At 36.6% G+C, this 26,965-nt stretch overlaps 3 protein-coding genes across 8 annotated transcripts in view; 1 reads left to right on the top strand and 2 right to left on the bottom strand.

Annotated features, from left to right (window-relative positions):
• APPL1 (adaptor protein, phosphotyrosine interacting with PH domain and leucine zipper 1) overlaps nt 1-6,788 on the top strand; it is a 40,538-nt gene extending 33,750 nt beyond the window's left edge. Inside the window, exon 22 of the mRNA XM_039348130.1 lies at nt 3,591-6,788. Coding sequence (XP_039204064.1) covers nt 3,591-3,740 — 150 coding nt within the window. The 3' untranslated portion in view covers nt 3,741-6,788. The remainder of the gene's footprint in view (nt 1-3,590) is intronic.
• Nucleotides 3,870-18,840, bottom strand: ASB14 (ankyrin repeat and SOCS box containing 14). Of its 3 annotated transcripts, none has more exons than XM_039348132.1 (10): nt 18,397-18,840; nt 17,070-17,178; nt 16,371-16,426; nt 16,022-16,153; nt 15,790-15,948; nt 12,427-12,672; nt 11,325-11,496; nt 9,952-10,495; nt 9,469-9,622; nt 3,870-8,269 (listed from the first exon to the last, which is right to left on the bottom strand). In XM_039348132.1, exons 1-10 carry the CDS (start codon nt 18,407-18,409, stop codon nt 8,091-8,093), a joined length of 1,764 nt encoding a protein of 587 aa, XP_039204066.1. In that variant the 5' UTR covers nt 18,410-18,840; the 3' UTR covers nt 3,870-8,090. The 3 variants fall into 3 exon arrangements, with proteins under 3 accessions (XP_039204066.1, XP_039204067.1, XP_039204069.1); XM_039348133.1 differs by lacking the exon at nt 18,397-18,840 and adding an exon at nt 17,633-18,375; XM_039348135.1 differs by lacking the exons at nt 17,070-17,178; nt 18,397-18,840 and having other exon boundaries at nt 16,372-16,390.
• Nucleotides 18,841-18,988: 148 nt separating this feature from the next.
• The window catches only part of DNAH12 (dynein axonemal heavy chain 12), a 132,879-nt gene continuing 124,902 nt past the window's right edge, over nt 18,989-26,965 (bottom strand). For 3 of the 4 annotated variants that reach the window (XM_039348127.1, XM_039348128.1, XM_039348129.1), the window contains 6 exons: nt 25,792-25,895; nt 25,343-25,547; nt 25,073-25,210; nt 22,713-22,804; nt 21,947-22,014; nt 18,989-21,109 (listed from right to left, as the gene is read on the bottom strand). In XM_039348127.1, the coding sequence (XP_039204061.1) occupies nt 20,919-21,109; nt 21,947-22,014; nt 22,713-22,804; nt 25,073-25,210; nt 25,343-25,547; nt 25,792-25,895 (798 nt within the window). In that variant the 3' untranslated portion in view covers nt 18,989-20,918. The remainder of the gene's footprint in view (nt 21,110-21,946; nt 22,015-22,712; nt 22,805-25,072; nt 25,211-25,342; nt 25,548-25,791; nt 25,896-26,965) is intronic. The other variant, XR_005557266.1, reaches the window with a different exon arrangement.

The raw sequence follows: 26,965 nt of genomic DNA, 5'->3' as shown, positions 1-26,965 counted from the left end.
TGCAATTCAATGTGTTAAGCCACATTAAGTCCTTCCTGTAGATTCTCCTCTAAAAGATTAGCCAAGAGCCAGAGTTTTTCTTTTTCTCTAAACAATTCTTAAATTTAATCAACAGTCCAGGTATTTTTCTTTCAGACACTTTTTAGTCTTATGGCTCGGCCAGTTCTTTCTTTGTTCCCAGCTGTCTTCAAGTTTATTTAAAATTTAAGGGAATAGATTATTCTTTGTTTCTAGGTGTCCTGCCAGTTTCTGAATCATTATTGTTAGTGTTCTGTATTCTAATTCTCCACTAGGTATCAGTAATTATTCATTTTCCAGTTTTTTCAGACAAAAAATTATTATTGTTATATATTTTTTATAATTTCATTAAAACCCTTTTAGGTGTACAGGTGAAACTCGAAAAATTAGAATATCGTGCAAACGTTCATTTATTTCAGTAATGCAACTTAAAAGGTGAACCTAATATATGAGATAGACTCATTACATGCAAAGCAAGATAGTTCAAGCCGTGATGTGTCATAAGTGAGATGATTATGGCTTATAGCTCATGAAAACCCCAAATCCACAATCTCAGAAAATTAGAATATTACATGCAATCAATAAAACAAGGATTGTACATAGAACGATATCGGACCTCTGAAAAGTAGAAGCATGCATATGTACTCAGTACTTGGTTTGGGCCCCTTTTGCAACAATTATTGCCTCAATGCGGCGTGGCATGGAAGCTATCAGCCTGTTACACTGCTGAGGTGTTATGGAAGACCAGGATGCTTCAATAGCGGCCTTCAGCTCTTCTGCATTGTTTGGTCTCATGTCTCTCATCTTTCTCTTGGCAATGCCCCATAGATTGTCTATGGGGTTCAGGTCAAGCGAGTTTGCTGGCCAATCAAGCACAGTAATCCCACGGTCATTAAACCAGGTTTTGGTGCTTTTGGCAGTGTGTGCCTCTCCATTCTTCCTCCAGACTCTGGGTCCTTGGTTCCCAAATGAGATGCAAAAGTTGCTCTCATCAGAAAAAAGGACTTTGGACCACTGAGCAACAGACCAGTTCTGTTTTTCTTTAGCCCAGGTAAGACGCTTCTGACGTTGTTTGTTGTTCACGAGCGGCTTGACAAGAGGAATACGACATTTGAAGCCCATATCCAGGAGAGCCGTCTGTGTGTGGTGGTTCTTGATGCACTGACTCCAGCCTCAGTCCACTCCTTGTGAAAGTCCCCAACACTTTTGAATGGCCTTTTCCTGACAATCCTCTCCAGGCTGTGGTCATTCCTGCTGCTTGTGCACCTTTTTCTTCCACACTTTTCCATTCCACATAACTTTCTATTAATGTGCTTTGATACAGCACTTTGGGAACACCCAACTTCTTTTGCAATTACCTTTTGAGGCTTTCCCTCCTTATGGAGGATGTCAGTGATGGTTTTCTGCACAACTGTCAGGTCAGCAGTCTTTCCCATGATTGTGATTCCTACAGAACCTAACTGAGAGACCATTTAAAGGCTCAGGAACCCTTTCAAGATGTTAGATGATTAGAGTGGGACACTTTGAGCCTAGAATATTGAACCTTTTCACAATATTCTAATTTTCTGAGATTGTGGATTTGGGGTTTTCATGAGCTGTAAGCCATAATCATCTCACTTATGACACATGATGGCTTGAACTATCTTGCTTTGCATGTAATGAGTCTATCTCATATATTAGGTTCACCTTTTAAGTTGCATTACTGAAATAAAAACTTTTGCACGATACTCTAATTTTTCGAGTTTCACCTGTAGTCTTAACAGTTTTTTTTTTAGTTTCTAGATTTGTCCAGACTGTAGTATTTTAAATTTAATTTCAGTCTATTTCTTTCCCCCTTAGTATTAATTCACCACTTCCGTCTATGAGGGAATGGGATATAGTCCCCTCCCTTCATTTTCAGAGGTTTTCTTGCTTTGGGGGTCTTTCCCAAGGATTCAGTTAGTAAATAGAAGAGAGAAGATGGATACTCTCACCAGTTCCAAGCATGTGGTTCACCGATGTTCTTGTTCATGCTCTTGGACTTCGGCTGCAGATGGCTTGGGCTAGACCACGGGTCGGCAACCTGCGGCTCCGGAGCCGCATGCGGCTCTTTGAGCCTTCCCATGTGGCTCCCAGCCTCCTCTGCCTTTGCAGAGAGAGACAGAGACAGAGAGAGGCAATTGCGATTCCCTGCTTCTCTCTCTCTCTCTCTTTCTCTGTGTGTGTGTGTGTGTGTGTGTGTTTGTGTGTGTGTGTATGTTTGTGTGTGTGTGTGTGTAAAAGAGAGTGCACTCACAGTGTTCTCCGAGGAGCTGAAAAGCTTTCTGGACGGAGCTCCTCCTTTCCTGCGTCTCTGCAGGAAACAGGAAGCAGGAAGGGCAGGAGAGAGCTAGCTAGCCCAGCTAGGCTGTCTCAGGAATTCTGGGAGTTGAAGTCCATGAGTCATAAAAGAGACGAGGTTTTCTACCCCTGAGCTTGTTGGACAACAGCTTGAAGCTTGCCAGGTGAGCAGCAGATAGGAGGGGGGGAGAAAGAGAGAGGGAGGGAGAGAGAGGGAGGGAGGGAGAGAGAGAGTGTGTGTGTGTGGGGGAAGAAGAGTGGTAAACCAAGGGCAGATAGAGAGGGAGGGAGGGAGAGAGACAGAGAGAGAGAGACCCTTTTGACATCTAAAATGAAGATAACACTGCATATATCCTTTTTTTCCCTCTGTGTGTATGTAATTTTATTCTCTTAAAGCAGTCTCTTGGTGATCATTGTTTTAATAGTATGGATATTCCCAAGAGTCATATTTTTACTTTCATTTTTAATGTGTGTGTGTGTGTGTGTGTGTGTATACATACACACACACAAACACACACACACACACACACCTATAATAAAGGTAAAAAAGGATATATGCAGTGTTATCTTCATTTTAGATATCAAAAGGGTTTTGCGGCTCCCGGTGTTTTGTTTTTGGTGGGAAATGGGTCCAAGTGGCTCTTTGAGTGTTTTGGGTTGCCTACCCCTGGGCTAGACACTGATGCCACACTAGCCTTTCTCCTGTCATAGGGCTTCCCCTGGATCGAACAAAACAACCACTGTCATTTCATGATCAACGGAGCGCCCCTCCTTCACGGCCATCTCTTCGAGGCAACTTCAGACCTATTTAGGGTCCCCCTTGCAGGACGAAACTGGCCGCGGGAGTGGAGCTTCGCTATCCCGTGGCCATGCACTACGGTGCAAAACTGGAAGTCCTCCCTGTTCCTGACATGTTGTTTTTCTTTTTTCCCTGTGTTTGCAAAGTGGATGGGTTGGAGAAGAAAGAATTACAAGAGAGTAACCCGGCTTACAATGGAGAATACACTGGGCTGTTTGTACAATACTCTCATAGCTGCCAGCACCAGCTATTGCTTTCAATGTGTATTCCCAATTGTGTACCTATTCTCTTGCAATCCTTTCCTAGCTAATTGTGGTCACTAAACAAGGACTACTTGTAGTGTGTGACTTACTGGCCATAGTGAATAGTTGCCAATAATGATATCTGTATTATTTACTATTTAAAATAATATTCACATAGCTTATGCATAAATCAGTAAATGTATTTTTTCCAGGATTTAGAAGAGCAAAGTCGATTAATTGCTGCTTCTAGTCGATCGATCCAGAGTGTTGGTGAAGGACAGTTTATAGTTCTTAGCAATAGCCCATCAGAAGACAGTGATTTGGGTGAAGAAGGAAAGAAGAAGCAAGAATCTGATGCATGAAGCAACTTCAGTGCAAGGCTTTAAACCTCTTGCCTGAAATGATAAATTGTATCATTTAAAATTTACAAAACAAATCATGTAAATTTGTTATATTAGATACAACTTGGTATTCTCACTCATTAAGGTTGATTTTTTTTAAATGGCTCAGTGTAAATATGGATTTTTGTTCTCATCATAACCAAATGTAGTGAAATGTTCATGACTGTAGCAGATTTGGATATTATAGAACTTATTCTATTTCAATTACCTAGCTGTTCTGGTGACTTAGAAAGTAATTTGTGTAACTTAAGAAGTTGGTAGAAAATCTTTTATCTTCAGTTTCTTTTCTCTGTTTTCAGAGAAGTTGTTTTAGTCTCCTGCTTAAAATAAAGAGTCTTGTTCTACTTTTAAATACTAACATTTGATCTGATAAAAATTGAATCATTTTAGTCTTCAAAGTATCCTAAGCCTCTGAACAAAAAGCCAATTTTGATTCCTAAAAATGGCGGGGTCAATAATGGCAGCAGCCTCATAACTTTTAATTAATGCTTTTGCTGAGAAAGTGTTGGGTCTAGAGTGTATGAGTTTTTTAAGATGAAATATGAGAATTATCATTTTTACTTGAAATTGTACTGGCTAGAAGTGATCTTGGCTTCTCCTCTATATACATAAAGCACTTTGTGGAGGGTGGCAAAGACATTCAACCAAACACTGGAAAGTACTTTGGAGTGTCAATGCACTGTGTAAATTTGTAACATTATACAAATTGACTTTTAACTGTCTAGATGAGAATAATGTGCATACACTTCTAACAGAATTGCTATGATTATTGGAATCAGGTTTGTAAGTGTCTTTTCATTAGCAAAAGTTTGAGATTTATGTTGGTGATAGAATTAGTTGCATGGAAAAATTGTCAGATAATTTTTCTAACACCTGTTGTCATATTTAACCTAAATCTACATGTAATAGAAATACATACAAATTGCACATATTTGCTAAATCTGAGAAAAATCAGGCAGGTAATTGTAATTCTGCTTCAGCTTATTAATTTGTGACAAATATAATATACAAAGCATGAAGTGATTTTTCATTCCAGTACAAGCGTACTGTAAATACAAAAGACCTGTAGGTTTGTCCTCTTTTATATTGCAATCTGCAAGCAGAAATTGTACAGAAATTGAAGGCTGATCAGAGACTATGGAGGAAAAACTTTGAAGGCCAATTAACCTGGGCTGGAAAATCTTTTGAGATCAAGTAGGGATGTTTGTCCTTCGTTCCTAACTGCAAGGGCGTAAAGACACATGGAGACCCAAGAAATAGAGGAGGTGCGATTGCTCGTTGAGCCGTCTCCTTCTAGTTTTTGAAAACTTCCCTTAATGTTTCAACTTGAGTATAAAATTGTAGATAATGAAAATCATATATTCAATTTATTCTATTTTGTGCCACCTCACTCAAATTGACAATATCTGTTGTAATTGTTTATCCAGTTTATAGCTGTTAAGCCACATAATACTATAAAATCATACATTTAAATTTAAAGTAAATCACCAGTTCATTTTAACCAATATTTGTTAATGCTTCAGACTAATCTTCAGCTGACCTCTATGTATATGTATGTGTGTGTATATATATATGTGTGTGTGTATGTGTGTATATATATATATGTATATGTATATATGTATATGTGTATATATATATGTGTATATATATGTATATGTATATATATACATGTGTATATTATATATATATACACACACATGTGTGTGTGTGTGTATGTGTATGTGTGTGTGTATACACACACACACACATATATTCTCTGTAAAGATGTATTATAATGTGAATAATACCAAATGAACTTTATTATAATAAACAGTTCACAGGCTACTGTCCTCGAATGTACCCATCTGCAGTTACTTACAAAATCCAACTTGTATGGATTGTGTTCAGTAGCTCTATTTCCCACATTAGATTTTCTAGTGGGAATGTTCTGAGTAGGAAAAAAGTATGATTTGGCTGTCTGATTGGTTTACTGCTTGGAGCCAGCAGATAGACCTTGGAGTCAGCATTTCTGTTCTCATTCTTCTGAGGGTAAACTCCACTGACCTGAGTGGGACTTGCTTTTGCATACACAATTATACGGTTATGCAGTCAAGGACAAATTAACTTGGCAGTTGTGTACTGTTGCTGGACAAGTGTACCTTCTAAGTTGCCTTCTGTATTAAATCATATTTCTAAGGACAACATTCAAATTAAGATTACTATATTTCTTTGAATAAAATATTCATCCCTGATGAACTGTAGAAACACATTTTGCATGTATTGTAAGCCAGAGGCATTCAACTAATTTTATAGGATTGATTTAAAAAAAACAAAACAGGGTTGCTATTTGTTTTGTTTTCATCTGTAACTGAAATCACTTTCTTTCTACAGATACATGGGCTAATTAAGCACACTTCTGCTTGAACAAGACTTTTGCCTCCCCTGTAGCATAAGGTCCTTCACACTCCTGGGGAAAGCAAATTGCATGGAGGGACAGGCTTTCTAATTGATGCAGGAACACTGTCAGGCAGTCAGAGATCATGACATAGTATAGGACTAATCAACCATCAGGGATCTGAGAAAACAATGTTCCATAAAGAAATCTGTAAAGAAGCCAAGAGATTTGTACACTAAATTTGGGGTGGCCTTTATAATACAGTGAATTAATCAGAAAGTAATGATTTAGTCTTGTATCAGTGACTGTGATTTTTAAATTGAAAGTCTAATTAAAACTTAATTTCTCATAATTGTATTAATATTTAGTGATTGTCTGCTCGATATTGTCAATTGCAGTATGAAATCTTGATACTAATAAACCAATTTGAGAAATATTTCAGTAAAATCCAGTCAATTTTAGAGGATGCTTTTCTACAATATGTAAATATTTTATCAGCATTTGTTCTTCAAAGCACATCATATATTGGACACTTTCAAAATACCTTTGTGAAATGCATTTTAAATATGTCAGTAATGGAAGAATATCCATATAACAGAGATTCATTTATTGTACTTAATAAAGCAAAACTAACAGCTGGTGTCCTATCTTTATTTGACTAGAATATAGAAGAATTCATGTTATATGAAAATTAAGTCTGTAAATATTGCGTGTTTAGTAGTTGCAGTTGCTTAGACAAAAGGTGAAGCAATACTGGTGACATAATAGTTGTTAAATATTTCAAAATACTTTGTTTTCAATGTCAAAATATATACAAAGGAGCTAGGGTAGGCAATACACAAGACAAGGATATACAATTTTCATTATACCTGTAACATAAAGGTACATGGCAAGACCTCAATTATTTTGGAAATACTTGATTTACAATACTGCTTTTAAAAGAAAACATTTTGGGATTATAAAACAAAGATTGCAATTTTGTTTTTGAAGTTGCAATAAATATGCTTGTTGCGATAAAAAGGCATAGGATTTTAAATTGCATCTTAAAGATGTGAGCAGCAGAAACCTAGGCTATTAAGAGATCTCTGAATAACACACAACAAAATCTAAGACTAAACTTCACTTGGAAAGCCAAATTTTAAAAGTTAAATATATATATTTAAGATATACACGAGAAGTCTTGCTTAAAACTACAAGTACCAAACCAGGAGGCCTTCCATGAGTGTATGCATGACCTTTTTTTGTGTGCCAATTAACACTCCTTACACATGCAAATTGTTTTCCTTCTAAAGAGAATATTCAGCTGTATTTGTAAAGAAATAAGACTAGGCAGTAAAGTAAATGCCCTGCTTGTACTACTTGAAACGTGTTCTGTGTTAAAGCAGCATGCTATTTCAGTACAATGTGGGCACCTGTGAGCAAAGAGCACACTGTTGTATGTTGTTGCCAATTTAAAAAAATTGCTTTCAACATTTACAGCTCAGATGGAAAAATAATTGCAGTGGATTTTGTGAGCATATGGAGGATTGCAAGGAAAATCCCCTCCACTGATAGAAAATATAAGGAACCCCTTTTACCCACACCAATTGAGGTGTCCATTGAATCAAGACAGGGCATCGCAGGGTTTGGGGACATCAGCTCCCAATTCTCATTTGAGTGTTGTTACATGAATTACATAAGTTACATTTGTGCAGTGTTAGATATTTCAAGTTCCACCTATCTATGCAAATGACATAAATCAGATCTGCAAAACTGTCCTGAGGCTTGATAAGGTTTCATTGCATTAACTGTTCATCCAAGTACTTTTTATGTACTCTAGTATAAAGCAAGCAGACGTATTAGTACTAACTAGAATTCTATTTTAAACATGCTTTGATATCTTTATTCTGTTCATTTATATATAGGATATCTTCCAAATGCACTTTTATGCATTTGACTTAGTTGATTCCTTTTAGATGTCCTTGTCCATAGAGATCATACTCCTTATAGAGGATATATTCTTTCAAACGGTTTGGTAACGGCAGAAATGTCAGGAAGACAGGACAGCGCAGACGTAAACGTCCTAAGCATTTTCGGATTCTCAGACGGCAAAGATGTTGCAGAGGACGTGTGTTTGCTGAAAATAAAATAATATGTCTTTAAAATATGAATTATCCACTCCTACATCTGATTTTAACTCATAAGGAAGAGCTGGATGAAGAGATAAAAGGAATGGGAATCACGGAAAAGGAATGATCACATCTTCCTGTTCAGATTATTAACCTGCTCCCTATTGGTTAGGGAGAGCCCTTCAGAATTATCTGTTGGGCTATTGTGAGGGTTATTTAGACAATCTGGTAGATAAAATTGCTCAGATTTGCTCTGACATGGACTCTGACACCCCCCCCCCACACACACACACATATACTGTTGTTTAGCAGAGCCATGAAGGTCTGGTTCTTCAGATAAGTCTTTGGCAAGGAGAACGAGACTCTGCTTCACTGCACTTCTCATCTTTGATCTTCATCTTTTATTGATTTTATTATAATTTCTTTGTTGTGAGCCCAAAGTAGTTGAGTTTTGACATCAGTACAATGCTGAACATTTAAGGGAGGCCCTTAGAATAAAGCATGAATTAACTCCTGCCACAAGTACTTATATCCAGAAATTGGACACAAGTCTGATTGGGACGTTATAATACATACTGTATGGGATCTTTTCCCCCTCCCTCATAGGATGCTATTTGTGTTCAATGTGTTCTTTATTCAGTGTGGCAAGTTTTAAATCATTTTAACTGTGGTAATGGCAATGATAAAATTATATGAGGAAAATAGATCTAGAAGATATAAAACATGAACTTTCAATGCTGAGGCATAGAAGAAAGTACTAATTACTAAATCACTAATAATTAGTAATTAAAGAGCTTGCTCTGTGTAAAGATTTTTTATGCTGGGTATTAGATTATATTTAGTGTGATCTTTGCTTCAAGTGAAATATTAAAAAAATCAGTCATATTTAGTAATAGGGAGAGATTGTCAAAATACAACATATAAATTATTCCTCCAATAATTCAAATTATTTTAAATTATATTTACCAATAATACAGTTACTAATTCAAAAATTATGCAGGATGGATGGACTCACTTATACTGGCAGTAAGTAAAGGTTGGAAGACTTGAAAGATCAGATCAGGGACAGATTGTCATGGAGAAAAATCTATGTGATCACTAGGAGTTGAAATTGACTTGATGGCTCATAATGAATAGATCAATCAGTTTGAAAAACTATAGCACACTGTGTCAGTCATCTTTACATTCTGATAACTTTAACACTTACTCAAAATTGCATGGATTTCTGGCCACAGTTTTTGTTCTTGAAGAGTATCCTGAAGTTTAGAGCATATTCTAATATGATCTACATAATCTAGCATCACTCGCACTACCTTCCCAGACAGGTGCCTTAGCCATGATAGTGTAATCACTTCACAGAACTGAGAGAAAAAACAAGAACATGAGAATGCAGAATTTAATGCCTTATATTATAAAGTGCATGATGCATTTTTGATACTACATCACCAGCAAAACAAAGCAAAATAAGCATACATTGAATATAATTTCACAAAAATACCAGACACCTTTGAAATAACCAAATGCTTGCCATTTATTCTATAGAGTGTTTCAACTCAATGCATTTCTAAAGATTTTGATCATTTTCAGTTTGGAAAACCAAACAAATCCTACCATCCCTTAAAACATAAGCAATTTCTAAGTACTAATCAGCTTATAAAAGAAGGATTAATCTCCCCCAGGAAGTACTTACCATTGTGTCTTTGATAACAGTTGAGGTCCACCCTTCAAATAAGTACTTGGAATGCTTGCTGTCTCCATGAGGACAATCAAAACAGCGGGAAACATTGTATCCATAATTCAACAACATCCTTAACAGGACTTCATCTTTCAGTGTGTACTGCAGAGCCGATGGAAAATGGGTTGTATTGACTCTACAAAAGTAATTCACGTTGGCTCCATGGCTAAGCAGGAGACTGATGAGTTCATAGTTACCCATTCTCAAGGCCACTTGGAGGCAATTAACAGGGTCTTGATTTGGTAGGGCTCCAGCATCCAGGAGCAAATGTGCGGACTCAATATCCCCATTAGATACAGCAAAATACAGTGCTGACTTCCTCTCATCATCGTAGCTTTTCTGAATTCTTCGATCCAACATAAAATTAGCCTCAAATCCAGATCTGAGTAGAAATTCAAGACACTGAGAATGTCTTCCTGCTGCCGCCGAGTGAAGTGGGCTGATTCCACTCTCCTTTATGACACTGAAATCTGTGACTGGAATCAAAATCTGCAATGCCCTAGCAATAAGATAAGGATAAACATTCTTTAAAAAAAAAGGTCTTTCAATACTATCTCAATTGTTCCTACCAGTGCAGGCAATGAGATCACCATAAATAGGCATGAACTGTAAAGCTTCTATAATAGAAGAGTTTCCATCAACTATCAACATTTTAGCCACTGAATAAAATGCATATAAAATGACAATTTCAGTGGGGAAAAACTAAAAAAAACTACCCCAGCAAATAATAAAATGGGAGACGAAAGGGAGAAAGACATATGCAAGCTGATTATTTCAAGTAATTTTATAAAGAAGAATAAATTCCTTAAGGTGCTACAGTAAGGGCAGTCCAAAAGAAACAAAATAGTATTGATCCGGTCTATTCAGATCTATATTCTTCTATACTCACAAGCTTAGCTGTGGAAGTGTTGACTGTTCTAATACCAACAGAATATTCATATTCACGTAAAACATAAAGAATGTATGTTACTTGTGATAATGTCAAATAGATACCAAAAAACTATTGATTGGCCTGACTTCTGCAAATATTTTTGTGTCACAGGACTAGGACAGTGAAATGCCAAAGAGAATGGACTTTCTTTCACAGATGTGTAGAAAAGACAATGACAGCAGCTGAACAGTGCATAGAAAGTTACAGGCTTTTTCTACATAATTTTTTTAAGATGAAGAAGACTTATCTTTTCTACCTAATAACTCAGGATTTGACAAATAGTAAAGAAACATTTCTCTCATCAGAGATATGTTAAACCACACAGTAGAATAGATTACTTTCCCTCCTCTCTCCCCCCCCCCCGTTCCATAAATGGAATTAGTATGTTCTAACTCACAAGAAATGGCCTCTATAAGCAGCTCTATGGATAGGAAGATGACCAGACTGCTTTGGTACATTGGCATCAGCACCATATTCTAGTAGGAGAGAGATGGAATCTGGGTTTCCTCCTCCAGCAGCCTCAAATAATATAGATGCAGAATCTGATGCTTGGGAAAGGACATTGGCACCTATTGGGAAAACAGCAGTAAGCTTTTAATAATCAATCAAAAATAATATGGTGTTTATGTGTTTGGTTTATATTAACATAAAATTACTACATTGTGTAGTTTGTTGATACCAAGGAAATAGAATTGTTCTGTAGATAGGTCTAGGTGAGGTTGATGGTGGGATGGAAGTTGAAATTATGATTGAATATGAGATATTCACTTCCATAAATCCTGATGATTAAAATGTCAATAGCTGTCATGTAAAAGAGGGGACTCAGGGGTGTGAATAAAAAAGTGTAGGTCAGCTATAAAGATGTTGGCATATTGTATGTGCCTTAACATATAATCATACAAACTGAAATACAGTTGACATCATGACTAAGATAGACCAAAGCAGCTGAGAAACCACAGTCCAACACTCTACTAGCTTCTTTCCTCAGATCCCAAAACAATATATCAGAGAAAAATGTATATTCTAATGAAGTAATTTTCTAAAAACATATAAGACTCCTATCTGCATGGACACATCCCAGGAGCCCCAACCAAACATCTTCAATTTAGTTTTCAAAATATACAAGTCAGATTACTCAGGCCATCTTATTGTCTCAAATACTGAAACTATCACAATTTTATTTGACTAATTATGTTTTGAAAATGTTAACCATGTCTACAATGTCTGTCTCTGACTATATACGGACTATCAGAAATGATGCCTGACCTGCAAAGAGTGACTGTTTTCATCTGAGCATCCCCACAATCAACAGAGAAAACATACATCAATACACTTGGAACAGCTATTCACCATAATTAATAAATTTAGCACATTTTATAGAAGGCTGTTTCAACCATTCATATCCTGGAACAACCATTAAGCTGTGCATTCTAGCAACTACCTTCTTCCTCCCAATTAGTGTGTATTTAACACAGAAGGTTTTATACAGAACCTCTCACCTTTACACAGTAGGAGTTCGAGAATTTCTGTATGCCCATTCTGTGCTGCCAACGCTAGAGGGGTGAGCCCATAAGAACTTCGTGGATCTGCATCTGCTTTGGACCAAAGTAGTAATTCCACCATGTCTTTCAAGCCTAATCTGGCTGCCTCATGTAAAGCTGTCCTATTGTTGATACACTGTAGATTGGTATTGGCACCAAATTGTATCAATAAGGAAGCAATTTCATATGATTCACGTTCAATAGCTGTAAAATATTAAAATATGAAAGAGCAGCATTTGAAAATTTCATTTAACTCTCAGTTATTAAACTATTCAATCTCCACTGAGCATATGAGACTAAACCGTTGTTTAGTAGTCTCACATGTCATTTGTATACTGTATAATTAAAAGACAGAGTAAAATGAAGTGCTAAACTTTAAAATATAACTTCAGTTTTTAAAAAAGAAGAGATAAACATTTTACAATGCTGTTCTTCATTCACATTTAGAAAAAAATGTCTTTTTTGGATTATAGAATAGAATAGAACTGGAAGGGACCTTGGAGATCTTCTAGCCCAGCCCCTCAAGTAGGAGAACCTATACCATCTCAGACAAATGATTGTCTAGCCTCCTCTTGAAAATCTCTAGTAATGGAGTGCCCACAATTTCTGGAGGCAAGCTGTTCCACTGGTTGACTGTCTTCACTGTCAGGAAGTTTCTCCTTAATTCCAGGTTGCTTCTCTCTTTGTTCAGTTTCCAACCATTGTTTCTCATCCTTCCCTCTGGTGCTTTGGTGAACAACCTGGCCCCCTCTGCCTTGTGGCAGCCCCTCAGATCCTGGAACATTCCTATTTCTTCTTTTCTTTAGACTAGCCCACAGGTCGGCAACCCGCAGTTCTGGAGCCGCATGTGGCTCTTTGAGCCTTCTCCTGCAGCTCCCAACCTCCTCTGCCATTTGCAGAAAGAGAGACAGAGACAGGCACTTGCGCTTCCCTTCTCTCTCTCTCTCTCTCTCTCTCTCTGTGTGTGTGTGTGTGTGTGTGTGTAAAAAAGAGAATGCCTCACATTCTCCGACGAGTTGACAAACTTATTGGGCGGGGCTCCTCCCTTTGCTGTGTCTCTGCAGGAAGCAGGAAGGGCAGGAAAGAGCCAGACGAATAAGAATTTGTGTCAGCTTGTTGGAGAACAGCCTGAAGCCAGCTTGCCAGGTGAGCAGAAGATCGGAGAGAGGGAGAGGGAGGGAGAGGAAAGAGAGAGAGAGAGAGAGGGAGGGAGAAAGAGGAAAGAGAGAAAGAAAAAGAGGAAAGAGAGAGGGAAAGAGGAAAGAGAGAAAGAGAGAGGGAGAGAGGAAAGAGAGAGAGAGAGAGGAAAGAGAGAAAGAGAGAGGGAGAGAGGAAAGAGAGAGAAAACTCATGCACAGCAGCCTCTATTTCTTTTTAATTAAACTCTTCAAACAAGCTCTCCACCCCTCGCATGCGCACACAAGTTTTGCAGCTCCCAGTGTTTTCTTTTCTCTGGGAAACGGGTCCAAGTGTTTCTTTGAATGTTTAAGGTTGCAGAACCCTGGACTAGCCAAACCCAAGTCCTGCAGCCATTCTTCATATGTTTTAGTCTCCAGGCCTTTGATCATCTTAGTTGCTCTTCTCTGAATTTTTTCCAAATTCTCAAGATCTTTTTTGTGATATGGTGACCAAAATTGGCTGCAGTATTCCAGGTGTGGTCTTACTAGGGTTTTATAAAGAAGTACTAATACTTCGCGCGATCTTGATTCTATGCCTTTGTTTATACAACCCAGGATTGTATTAGCTTTTTTGGCTGCTGCTGCACACTGTTGGCTCATAGTCAAGTGATTGTCCACTAAGACTCCAAGGTCCCTCTCACAGTTGCTGTTTTTAAGCCAGGTCTTGCCTAATCTGTACTTGTACCTTTCATTTTTCCTCCTAAATATAAAACTTTGCTTTTTTCCACATTGAAACTCATTTTGTTGGATAGGGCCCATTCTTCAAGTTTGTCAAGGTCTTTTTGGATCCTGAGTTGGTCTTCTGGGGTGTTGGATACTTCTGCCAGTTTAGTGTCATCTGCAAATTTGATGAGTTCCCCTTCAATTCCCTCGTCTAAGTCATTGACGAAGATATTGAAGAGTACTGGGCCTAAGACGGAATCTTGTGGTACCCCTAAGCAAAAAAATCTTCTCAAGTAGAGAAGCAATGTGTTTGGGTCCCAACAAACAGGACAGACTCATCAACTGGACATCCTGGTATCATATAATAGGGACAAAATAGGGATGGACAAGACCCTGTGATGTCTAGCCAGCACTACTATTATTAAGAAATGATAGGGGTAGTAGTCCAACTTCATCAGGAGGTCCACAAATTTCTCATCCTTGCCTTATTACAATGCTGATCTTTGAGATAAGTTGCAGAGGCTATCAAGATTTTCTTTTGCAGCCCCTGGTTCCTCATCAAGAAAGCCACAGAGAAAGCCTTTCATAGTAGGAAGAGAAGCCCATTCAAAATAAATGGGATTTAATGAGAATATTAGAAATCCTATTTGGTTTAGAAACATAGCACTACCCAAGAGAAGATAATTGCACTGTTAATACTACTGTGACCATATAATTACTGGTCTTACTATGTAACTATCATAGATGTTGATTTGTATGACAAAGATTTGTTTGAAAATATGAATGGAGCTGAATAAAGATGGAGGGCAACTTGATGCAGGCCATAAAGGCAGAAGAGTTTATTTTTGGAAATTATGCCACATGTAAAACAACAACAGAATAAAGACCTCTAAGAAGAATATTTGTAGCTCAGAGTTGAAATGAGGGCTCTTGGTGCTTTCTGAGCTTGGTTGTTTTCTTACAGACATTTCATTATAGACTAGTGATGATGATGATGTTACCTAATTTGGGTAATGAAGCATTTACAAGAAAACAACCAACCTAAGAGAGCATCAAGGACCCCTCAGACCTCTAAAAAGATACAACAAAGGATGGTTCTAAAAATATTAGCCGGTTACCATGTGAAGTGGGCAATAGTACTCAGATAGGGGGTGAGGTGGGGGATTGAAGGAATATGAGGAGCGAGAAAAGTTCCAACCATGCTGGACATTATAAATGTATACGAATTTTTCTAGAACTCAAAGCTAGATTGACCAGATACGATTTGAGTCTAGGACCTAAATAAAGCTTGGGGTGGAAGTAGCAAATGAAAACAATGGAGAAAAATGAAAATTTATTCTTGCCACCTGCATGTCATAGAAATAGGCAACTATATACTTAAATTTGGCATGAAAAATCCCTTTCAATCAATACAAGCTATCATTATTTTATAACTGGGAATGTTTAAATATTATCAGACAAATAATATAATTTGGTTTACCAATAATTAAAGCAGAATCTCCTTCTTCATTCCTGGTATCTGGATCAAACCCATTGATTAGCAGAACATTGACATTTTTCACAAGACATTTGTCCACAGCCAGAAACAGAGGAGTTTCTCCTTTCAGGCTGGTCTGTTGCCAGACAGTAGGATGTGAAGCTGAAAGAGAGAGCTTTGTTTGAATTCATAAGTTAATATATAAATTGACACATAGTCCTCAAAGGAACATTACCTTTCAGAGTAATTTCTAGAATAGTCTTGTTTGGTTGGACTGCTGCTTCATGAAGAGGAAGCCAACCTTGGGAGTCTACTTCCTGAAAAGCAGATCCATTCCTCATCAACTTAAGTAAAGACTCTTCTTCACCTATGATGAGTATGAAAGATCTACAATTTATGTTCTTTGAACTCAAAGACCACTTTGTTTTAGTAATAAATAACAAATTCTTGTTAAAATAATAAAAGGCTGCCTTACACCTGCAAGTGCTACTTTTAATTCCTACATACATGAGGGTTGAGATCAACTAACTGAGATCATTTGTGTATTTTTAGTAATTCTCAAGAAAATTGAACTGATTACTTAACTGTCCGAATGGCAGCGATGATCTTTCTGTAATCTGGACTTGTTGCGAAACAAAAGCTGCAAACAGAATGCAATAGCATTAAAAAAAGTCAAATATTCTCATATCATACTGAATTTCAGACTGCAAAAATGGTGAAAAAAAAGAGAAAATGTTTAATTTGTATATTTAATATATTGGTGTTTCATACAGGAAAAACCAGGTCCTATACACCTGGTGAGTAAGCTCCTGGGGTATTCTGCAATTGAGTAGGAAGTTTATCCCCAATTGTAAGCTGCTGCCTATCCTTCTTTAGAGGGAGGCAGAAGAAGATTAATAGTCTACTTTAATAAAACATTAAAAGCAAAAACAGAACATGCAAAGTTAAAAACATTGTAATTGGCATTATATTGAAAAATAAAATAAAATAGTTACTTTATAATTTATACATTTATCTCTTTATATACAATCTTTTTTTGGGGGGGGAGAGATTTTTCATATTAAATGGATACTAGCCACATTTATAAATAAAAACATGCCTCGTCCTAAAGATACAAAATTTATCACATAAACACACAACATATGGAAATCCCCATGCTTGTAACAATATTCTATGAACAATTGCACAGCATTCTGTGAAACTGTGTTTCAAAATTATATAGATTCTGTTGCAAGAAATATTTTAACAGATCCTAGAAACAATATATCAAAGGCAGTGCATACCTGTCACTCTTTGGGGTTGTCACCGTCTTGCTCCCGAGTATGTCATGCAGGCTTTGCTGAATGACAAGCTGCATAGGGATATCATCCTCAGCTTCCTCATCAGGCATTTCTGTAGTATCATACAGGTTAAAACTACATACCGTATTTTTCAGCGTATAAGGCGACTCGGCGTATAAGATGATCCCCGACTTCGGCACCGATTTCTATGCCTAGAAAGTCGTCTTATACGCCGGAAACTACCGTAATTTCCGGCGTATAAGACAATTCAGCGTATAAGACAACCCCTGACTTCGGCACCGATTTCCACGCTTTAGAAAGTCATCTTATACCCCGGAAAATACGGTATCTTAAATTTCCAAATGAGGTGGGGTTAAATGCTATGTTGCATCTTCTAGAAATATCAGAAGCCAGAGATATAGAAATATGTAATGATAAACGAAATAACGTTCTGTCTCAATCTGTTTTTGAGCATTAACTTGACAGACAGCAGGACCATCAGGTTCACACTGAGCAGATCAGGTTATCAGTTTAACTTGTTTTTGCTCCTCTTTCTAAGCACATACCTGTGCCAAGGAACCCAGCATTTGAGGGCTCAAATCTTCCTCATGCTTTGTTCTCCTATCTTTACTGCCCCCAGCCTTGCTAAGCTCAACATTTTCCTACAGATTTCTTTTGCAATGCCCTTCCTCACTCTGCTCAGATTTGCTGCATGTGTCAAGAAACTGCTGGGTCATGTACATTAAAAAGCAAAACAGTTCAGCTGAAAGCTGTTCAGACTGAATGGAAAGAGATGCAGAACATCTGGACTTTATTAACAAACAAGGAATATCATCTGCAATGCAGATGTTTCCTTGTAAAAAATCACTAGCATTTGATTTAATAGTCTATTACTGTTCAGGAAACACTCTCTGTTGTACATTAAAAATGGCTTGCACCATAATAACAGAATTAATGATAGAATTAAGTCAAAGCTGAGCATTTTAACTAGCATTGTTTTCAGTTATTTTCCCCATTAAAATCAATCGTATTGAGATATATTTTCATTTGGCTGTTTCAAAATAAATGCATAAATATTGAAAAAGTGTTAAAATTATTAAGTAAAGTTTACAGGATACAGGAAAATCACAAAATCCTTTTTCTCTTTGGAATGCTAACACATAAAAAGCAAAACATGTAAACACGCACACAGATTTGTGTTACTCCTGGAATAATCAAAAACAACATTCCAGGAATGCCAACACTTAACTTTTATTATTTAAAAACAGCTTAGGAAGTTAAGCTATTGGGAGAACTGACTTTTTATAATGACAAGACACATTTTCCTCACCTTTCTCCAACATTTGAAACACAGATCACTCACTCTGAGTAAGTATCAAAACCAAATGTGATGTTTGATGTATTGAAAAATGATCCTGGGCTTGTTGCATCATTGCAACCATTAATAACTCACTATAAATATCTCACCATAAGACGTTTTCTCTTGCAGACAAGACATATGGAGTAAATGAGGGTCAGAAAATGAACCACCTGTATAATAACAAAAAATATCCTTAGAACAGGCATTTTAAAATCAGTTTGTAATAACTGTTAGCAAAATTTAATTGTTTCAGAAAATTCCTAAATGCATGGCATATAATTAAAGCAGCAGCAAGAACCTGAGAAATTATTTAATAGCAGATAACTAGTCATATGTAGAAAAACATGAAGAATGTCGATCGATCGATTGATTCATTCATTATGAGTCATGAAATCAATGTTTACTCTCTTAGCAACCATACAGATTAATTTTCTCCATGACAATCTGCCAGTATCCTGGGCTTTGGGGTATTCAACAGTCCACTGAAGGATATGATGCAGCCAGATGAAAATATATCTCAATATAATTGATTTTAATTTGGAAAATCTGAAAACAATGCTAGTTAAAATGCTCAACTTTATTTAATTCTGTCATTGAAATCCATCATATGAAAAACATTAACTTTGTATTATATACACTATAGTAGAATTCTTAGAAGAACATATACCATTGTCTCAATGTATGTATCAGATTGAGCATATAGAGTCTTGGATAGAATAGTATTAAAATTACTTTTCATTGCCTTTTATGATAAAACAATGGGGTTTTTTAAAAAAAAAATCTTCATTTTCTTAGCATAATTTCTCTAATTCCTGGGAGAAGATATGTTAGCTGGAGCTTTTCTTCTAGTCTTTTGTCTTCAATAGCTGGCTCTTGACAATAGTTATTTCATCACTAATTATTGTCCTTTTGTATCAAGGACAACTATATTTTTTACTCTGAGTGTCTTCTGGTAGAGATGTCAGGTTAGGAAGTTAAGAATTTTAACAGAAGAACTTCATTCACCCCACTGTATGAGATAGTGGATTCGATTCAATCCCAAAGAAAAGAGCTATTTTCCATTCTTGTTATACATATAGTAACCTACCAAATACCCTGTAACAATTTGTTAGAGCTGCATATGAACTTATTTTGGGGAGAGAGTTCAGTTCTAATGTTAGCAGATATCATACACATCGTATCAGAAACCAAATAGCCTATTTGCAACAACAGAATCCAGGTATTGACCAAAACTATGCAAACCAGATATACATCTCTGGTACTAGAAGCCATTACTTTATAAATAGGAGGTGCACTTGAATCAGAGAAGAAGTGTTAAGAAAGCAGCAATTTTTCAGGGAACCTGGGATATTCTCTCAATCACAGAACTTGAAAGGGCAAGTTTATTTTCCATTAAATAATTCTACTCTGTCCCTGCACTCCAGTTATGCATGTTGCAAAAACAAGGCTACTGTGCTAAATCAATTCATAAATAAAAATTGACTTCTTGCTTTTTCTGTTATTTTTAGATTGTAATGATACCATAACACACAACATGTCAACACTGCAAACCATTTTCCCTTCATTTTTGGTTGCCATGGAATTGGGAGGGGGGATGAGTATTTTTTAGCTTAGTCAAAATAATAAATTGTTCTGTGGGAACCAAGGTCATTGCTGATTGCATTTTGACTGGCTGAAGCTTCCATTAGAAAGGCCGCTCAAATAGTTAATTGGGGAATGTGATTTATGACATATTACTGGGATGGGAAGTTCACCTTTGTAACATTGTAACCTTTGGGAGGGAACTTCAGTCTTGGTTTCACTTTTGATTGTGCCAATACTACCTAGCCAAATAAATATGTTCTTTAAGGAAACCTTTTGTCTTGGAGTTCTGTTTTACCGGTCTCATCTATTGGAACCATGGCATAACACATATTATCAATTATGCTATCACAGCAACACTTTCCACAATATGATCAAGAACTAATTCCAGCTACTCTGGGTTAAAGATATGTGCCATCCACATATTAGTAGTAAAGTGAAATGCTTTTATATTTTTTAAAAAACATACACACAAAGAATGCAGAAAGAATAGTCCACCGAGGATATTCTTTCCAGCAGGAGATGAGGGTTAACAATTTTAATCTAACCCACCTTCCAGAGTCTCTCTCAAAAAAAGTGGAAAAGTTGTCCAGGAAATAGAAATCAACACAGACTCAATCAAATGTTTTAGATATTCAAATGTTAAGAGTTGAAAGGAAGCAACAACATTTTTGAGCAAAAGGGAAGTTATTATTCAACAACTTCTAAATGAATTATGATGGACCAAATAAGACATTTTTCATACTGAACACTTTTCTTACAAAAGAACAGAAGAAAAAACATCAATAAACATGGTAAAAGATTGTAACCAGTTTCAAAGTCTGAATGATCAAAATATTTAGCAAGTCCTTTGTTCTAGGCAAAGATATGAACATGGAGTATTTAGTCTCCTCTGGTTGAGTTCTATATAATTAGTCATCCAGCTGACAAAGTAGAGCAACTCCTCGCTTGATCCAATGCTGGACTGGCTGGTCAGTTAGCAACTTCATTGCAATGACAAAGTTAGTTGAATGCCCAGTTGTTGAAAGGACTCCTTTGCGTTCACTTGTCTTATACAATGGACACACATATGCATTTGATTTCTTAATCTCTGATTTTTTGGCTGCAAGGGAAAAATTATGTAAGGTGAAATAACTGAGAATAATGCATACCACTAAACAAAAATACTGAATGCCTACAAACAGTTTACAAACTGCATTGCAGCAAGATGGAGTAAAACTGGAGGGAAACAACCACACACATCGCATCTCTTGAGGTGGGCAATTAAACATAGGAATATAAGTGAAATATTAGGGATTAACTTCTTACTTATCCTTCTCTCTGACATCTTATATTGAGTATGATGGGATTCCTTTATTTTCATGTTTAAAACATCCCACTTTGACAATAGCAGTTTGAGAATAAAATAAAATTATAATTAAAAATGGTTAAGTTCTAACAGACAAATACTAACATAAAAAGGGGAATAGGAAAATGCCTTGATTTAGTGGCTAAAGTTCAGTAGCAATGCTATGTGAGCACTTCCAGAGATACAGACTGAATTAACTGGAGCCACCCAAAAGGATGAATTTTAATTGTTAAATGCTTTAAATAAATATAATGCCTTCTGAAGAACATCTGAGATTGGATAGGTTTTTATGGGAGGAAATATCTGGTCCAAAGTGATTTAGGGCTTTAGAAGTCAAAGTAATACATTAAACTAGTACCTAGAAATAAATGTCAATCATGCCGACATTTAAGGTTTGTTTTTTAAAATAATGATAAATATTCAGATCAATGAATCCTTGTGTAGAATCTTGATGTAATGTTACAAAGTAGATTTCTTGCAATAGTCAATGACCTTATATGCAATATATTAAAAATAAAGATAAAGGTTTCCACTGCCTAATTGCGTCCGACTGAACATTTCCAAATAACTATTTGACAAAGATTCACTTACCTGGTTTTATCCAAATAATAGGCATCGTGTCAAAGAGGATTTTGGGATGTTGTTCACCTAGGAGCCCTCTGGTGAAAAAAAAAAAAAAACAACTGTGGAAAACTACAATAATTCAGTTTTTAAAAATGAAATTTTATGTAATATAACGTATTTAGGAAAAAGAAGAAAAATATAGCTACTCCAGTCATAAATCTAATCTTTCACCATAAATTAAGAATTAGTGCTTCAGCACAGAGTGGTTATGTTTGTGAAGTTACTTGTGAATGCCATTTTCTATTCAATTCAGTGAAGGGCAATGATCTGAGCAAATATTAATAGACAGATCATCCAGATGTTAGAAGATGGGAGTGCAGAAGAATGTCTTCCTATTAGTTGTGAAGAGGTAAAAAGTGTACTATTATTGGGAAAATTTACTACTATTCCCATATTTTAAAGATAAATTTGCTTTTAAACCTATAGTATATATTATAATCTCACAATTTTTATAAAACAATTTAATGCATTGCCATATCTCTGTTGCAAACATCCAGGTCACCCCAAACAAATAGTTTGGCAACAAATAGTTCAGGTTTTCTGCATCATGCCAGTTGGTGGTTGTCTAGCACTTTGCATCTCAGTGTGATGGCCCTGTTTTTACTCCTATTGATTTTGCTAGGAAAAGGGAATGTAAGATGTCAAGTTGCAAAAATACATTGAAAATTAGTATTCAAGAAAAGGTGGAGAAGCAATTTTAACACTGTATATGCCATACACATTTACTACTAACTTTGCTCTATCCCAGCGAGCTCCATCTAAAAATAGCCCATTGATGTAAACACCATCTTCTGGAGCAGTATTTGAAGTATCCCTTGGAATAACCTGAACAAAATGAAAACAATAAATTATTGCTTTCATGTTACAATCATTTGTTCATTGGAAATATGGTGACCTTTTTGGCAATGAAATATAATTTTAGCACTAGCTTTTCCAATATGAACAGAGGAAGTACTGTATTTAGAGCAGTGGTTCTCAACCTGTGGGTCGGGACCCCATTTGGGGTCGAACGACCATTTCACGGGGGTCGCCAAACAACGCAGTCCGCCATTTTTTCCGCCATTTTTTCCCCTTTTCCTTAGCTGTGCTACTCCCTTTTATTCTATTGGCTTTCAAAAGCCAATAGGAGTTGTCCAGGCTGTCTCTGCCCTGCTGAGCCCGCCAAAAGTCCCATTCTGCAAACGGTGCTGCACCAGTTGAGTAGTCCTCGACTTACGACCCGTTGAGTAGTCCTCGACTTACGACCGGTTGGGGGTCACGGCATTAAAAAGGTTGAGAACCACTGATTTAGAGATTACTCTTTTAAATTTCTTCTTTGTTCCATCCAGACCTTGATTTCTGTTGAGTGTGGCTAAATTAATAATGAATAGGGATATGCAGCTACTTGGATCCAAAGCAGGAAAAGTGTTTCTTTTGACATGGCACAGGTATTCTTATTTTGCTTGTCACCAGCTCCCTAAAGAAACAGTGCCTTGGATGAAGTGCATCCTAAGTGATTACTATCCAATTGTAGGAAAATTCATGGCTCCTTTAACAAGCTTCTAACACATACAGCAAGCATGCTGTTGTTGGGTTCTAAACTTCATTCCCACTTTGGATCAAAGCAACTGCACATATATAACAATGAATAGTGTCTTAATTGCTCCTAGGTCTTCACTAATTAAGTTAGATTGCTATTAAAATGGGAGAGTTCCAGGTGAGGAAAATGGCAAACTAGATGTCTCTGAAGCAGTACAAAATGGCAAAAGCTGATACATGGCAGTCAACACCACCTAACGAAAGCTCCAATCAAGAAGAACATGAGAGATACCTACTTGGGCTCCAGCTAGCAGAAGACAGAGTGGCAGGGATGACAGAATGCAAGGCAACCAGAAAGGCAGTGATAGTGGGGGAGCTGAGGTGAGCACAGCAGGGCAACAGAAGCACGAGCTCCTGGCCTAACAATGGTGTGATCCTGGCTTAATGACAATCACTAGGATTACTGGAACTGCCATTGCTAAACAATTCAGTCACTTGATATTTCACCTAATGACTACTTTGTTTAATTACCAAAATTCTGATCTCAGTTAGGATCTTTAAGCAAGAACTACCAGTATCTGGGAAGGAAACAATAATCTTCAAATTTTTTGAATGACTGAGCAGAAGATAAAAAGCTACATCAAGTTCTCCACCACAACCTTGGCATCTGCTTGCTTGTGTGTTTATGGCCCACCTGACTGCAACTTTAACTATAGCCATTCCTTTAAGAGGAACTGAGCTGTATGATTTCCTGCATATTTTTTCCTCACTTCTTCCTGTTTTTCCAAGCTCCATTTATGTTTTCCTAATAGATGTTGTGTACCTTCTCTAAGGCTATCTCTGTATTTAAATACAATATGCAGCAGGTATTACAAAAAAAATTAGATTGCTCTGGAAAGACAGGATGGAGTAAAAGGCAATTAAGATCGGCCTGCCTTCTTCCTCTTAGCTTTATATTCCATTATGATGACGATAAAGTAGGATGCCAGTATATACTGTAGTATCTGTTTCTGCTTTCATCTACTTTGAAACACTGAGGAATCAAAATAGGTACACATATGAATTAACAGTTATGTACCAATACACTTTGCAGATTTTGCAAATTCTTATGTAATTGTCAATGCTATGACAATGGATGTCATTGCTATGACAACTGAGAATCAGCAGCCACTTTTACTTTTGCTTCTAATGTGCCTTTTCTCTTCTTTTAGAGTTCAGATGGGGAGGATGGGGTAAATGCTTCAGAGTTTAGTTTGTAGAAATGTGGGAACTCAAGGACATGGTCTGATAAGGTTTTGGTAGGCTGAGGAGTCAGTGAGAAAAGCCCAAGTTTTTGCGGTTAATTGGGGAATGTGATTTATAACAGCATCTTTAGGGTGGGAATTGCAACTTGTTACTTTGTATCTGGGGGAAGGGAATCCCAGTTTTGGGTCCAACTATGTAAGTGCCAATATTTTGTTTCCTAATAAAATGTTCTTTAAGGAAGAATTCTTGCCTTGAAGTTCTTTTAACAGTTTCATCTATTGGAACCATGACAGTAATCTGTAAAATTCAGCCTTTGCCACTTAATTTTACCTGAAACTCATATCCCAGGAGATCAATAGGAATAGTGTACTTCCTAGCATAATTCTGCATTCCTCCAGTTAAAAATGCTTGTGTGAAAAAGAATCCTGAGAGCCAAAACACACATGGTTTTCCAGAATCATACCAATCCTTGGAAAAGAAATAGAAGAATAATCTTGGTTTAGAACCATATTTTATATAAAACCTATTGGCAAATTATTAATAACCATAGCAAATTATTTCACAATAATAAAATAATCAATTATATGCTTGTTGCTTTACCTGTAAGAATTTCAATCTAGCTAGAAAGTCTAGAATATAGCTTCCCAGTGGTTTTAGACTTGGGTATGAACGTTTAGCCCAGTTTTCTGCAACTTTTCCAATAAGAAGACTGGCGCAAAGGGCCTCTAATTCAGAATCCATCACAACCAATCCTTTAATCGCTTTCTTCAAATTTACCAAAGTTGTGCGTATGGTTCTTATTAAACTAAATGTACAAAAAATGTAGACACATAATTCAAGTTGCAATTTTTATATATGCTACAAATAATTACATGTACAAATGATTGTACTGTACTTCTCTATTCTCTAATAAAAATGATACTGTTATTTTATGACAGCTTTAAAACTTATTTGTAACATAACAGTTTTTACTGTAGGATTAGGAGATTTAATATAATATATATAATCCATGTGCACATATAAAAATATGAAGAAAACAAAGACCTTACTTGTTAAAACGTTCCATTTCTTGCACCAGAACCGTATTCATACTTTCTTCATATCTCACAGGATATTTAATAAGGGCTGCCTCAATATCATAATCGTTCGGAAGCTAGAAAGGTTGATATACTTATTTTAATTCTGATAAATGTAAATTTGTTTTATGACTGTATTTATATGACCATAATAAATCAAGATATGGCAAATAAAAAGAATTCAAATTTCTATTGAAAAATTCCAATTGCTATCACACAAATTCTATATAGCACAATTATTATTCCAGTGAGAGCATGTGAAGATCAATTAAGGAAGTGAATATCTTTCAACAAAATCACATGAAATTATTTTCTTTCTCCCCCCCCCCATTAAATTAAAATTAGGGAAATCAGTATTTTTTTTAACAACATTGTTGTGGATGGAGTCTACAAGCCAGATTACAGATTCCTAATTCACATCTCCAATATCAACAACGACAACAACAACAATAATAATAATAATAATAAAGTTGGAAGGGATGTTGGAGGTCATCTAGTCCAACCCCCTGCTCTGGCAGGAAAACCTATACCATTTCAGACAAATGGCTGTCCAGTCTCTTCTTAAAAACCTCCAGTGTTGGAGCATTCACCGCTTCTGGAGGCAGGTTGTTCCACTGGTTAATTGCTCTAACTGTCAGGAAGTTTCTCCTTGGTTCTAGGTTGCTTCTCTCTTTGCTTAGTTTCCATCCGTTGCTTCTTGTCCTGCCCTTAGGTGCTTTGGAGAATAGCTTGACCCTGTCTTCTTTGTGGCAATCCCTGAGATATTGGAACACTGCTATGTTAGCTCTTTGTCTCATAAAAAGAGATTATTGATTTTTTTCTGTTTGGGTTGTTGTGTTTTATTTATTTGAATATGATGGAATTTGGCATTGAAATTCAACTGTTTGTATTTTGAGTTACAGCAAATATGTTCCAACTGCAATAACATTTATGATTAAATGCTTCTTCAGCTCTGACTGGATGGTGGGGGAATGGAAGGATTTATATTCCTTGCAGACAGCTGATCATTTGCATTCTTTCAGAGAGTTGCTGAGGCCACCTGGAGGTTTATCTGTGTCGTCAGGGTCATCTGAGTAGTGCAAATGGGTGTGGAGCCAATGTATTTGTTTCTTTCAGCATGCTCATAAAGTTGCACTAAATTCTATCA

Source organism: Crotalus tigris, unplaced genomic scaffold (genome assembly GCF_016545835.1).
Source record: "Crotalus tigris isolate CLP2741 ecotype Arizona unplaced genomic scaffold, ASM1654583v1 scf7180000018122.1127207, whole genome shotgun sequence".
NCBI lineage: Eukaryota > Metazoa > Chordata > Lepidosauria > Squamata > Viperidae > Crotalus > Crotalus tigris.
The sequence above is the reverse complement of the archived record's forward strand: the minus strand, read 5'-3'. Positions and strand labels throughout refer to the sequence as shown.

Coding starts and splice junctions, on each gene's coding strand:
- ASB14 (XM_039348132.1), bottom strand. Junction 10,496..11,324: donor GCTTATAGAGGCCATTTCTT/GTGAGTTAGAAC, acceptor TCTTATTGCTAG/GGCATTGCAGATTTTGATTC. Junction 9,623..9,951: donor CTGTTATCAAAGACACAATG/GTAAGTACTTCC, acceptor TTTTTCTCTCAG/TTCTGTGAAGTGATTACACT.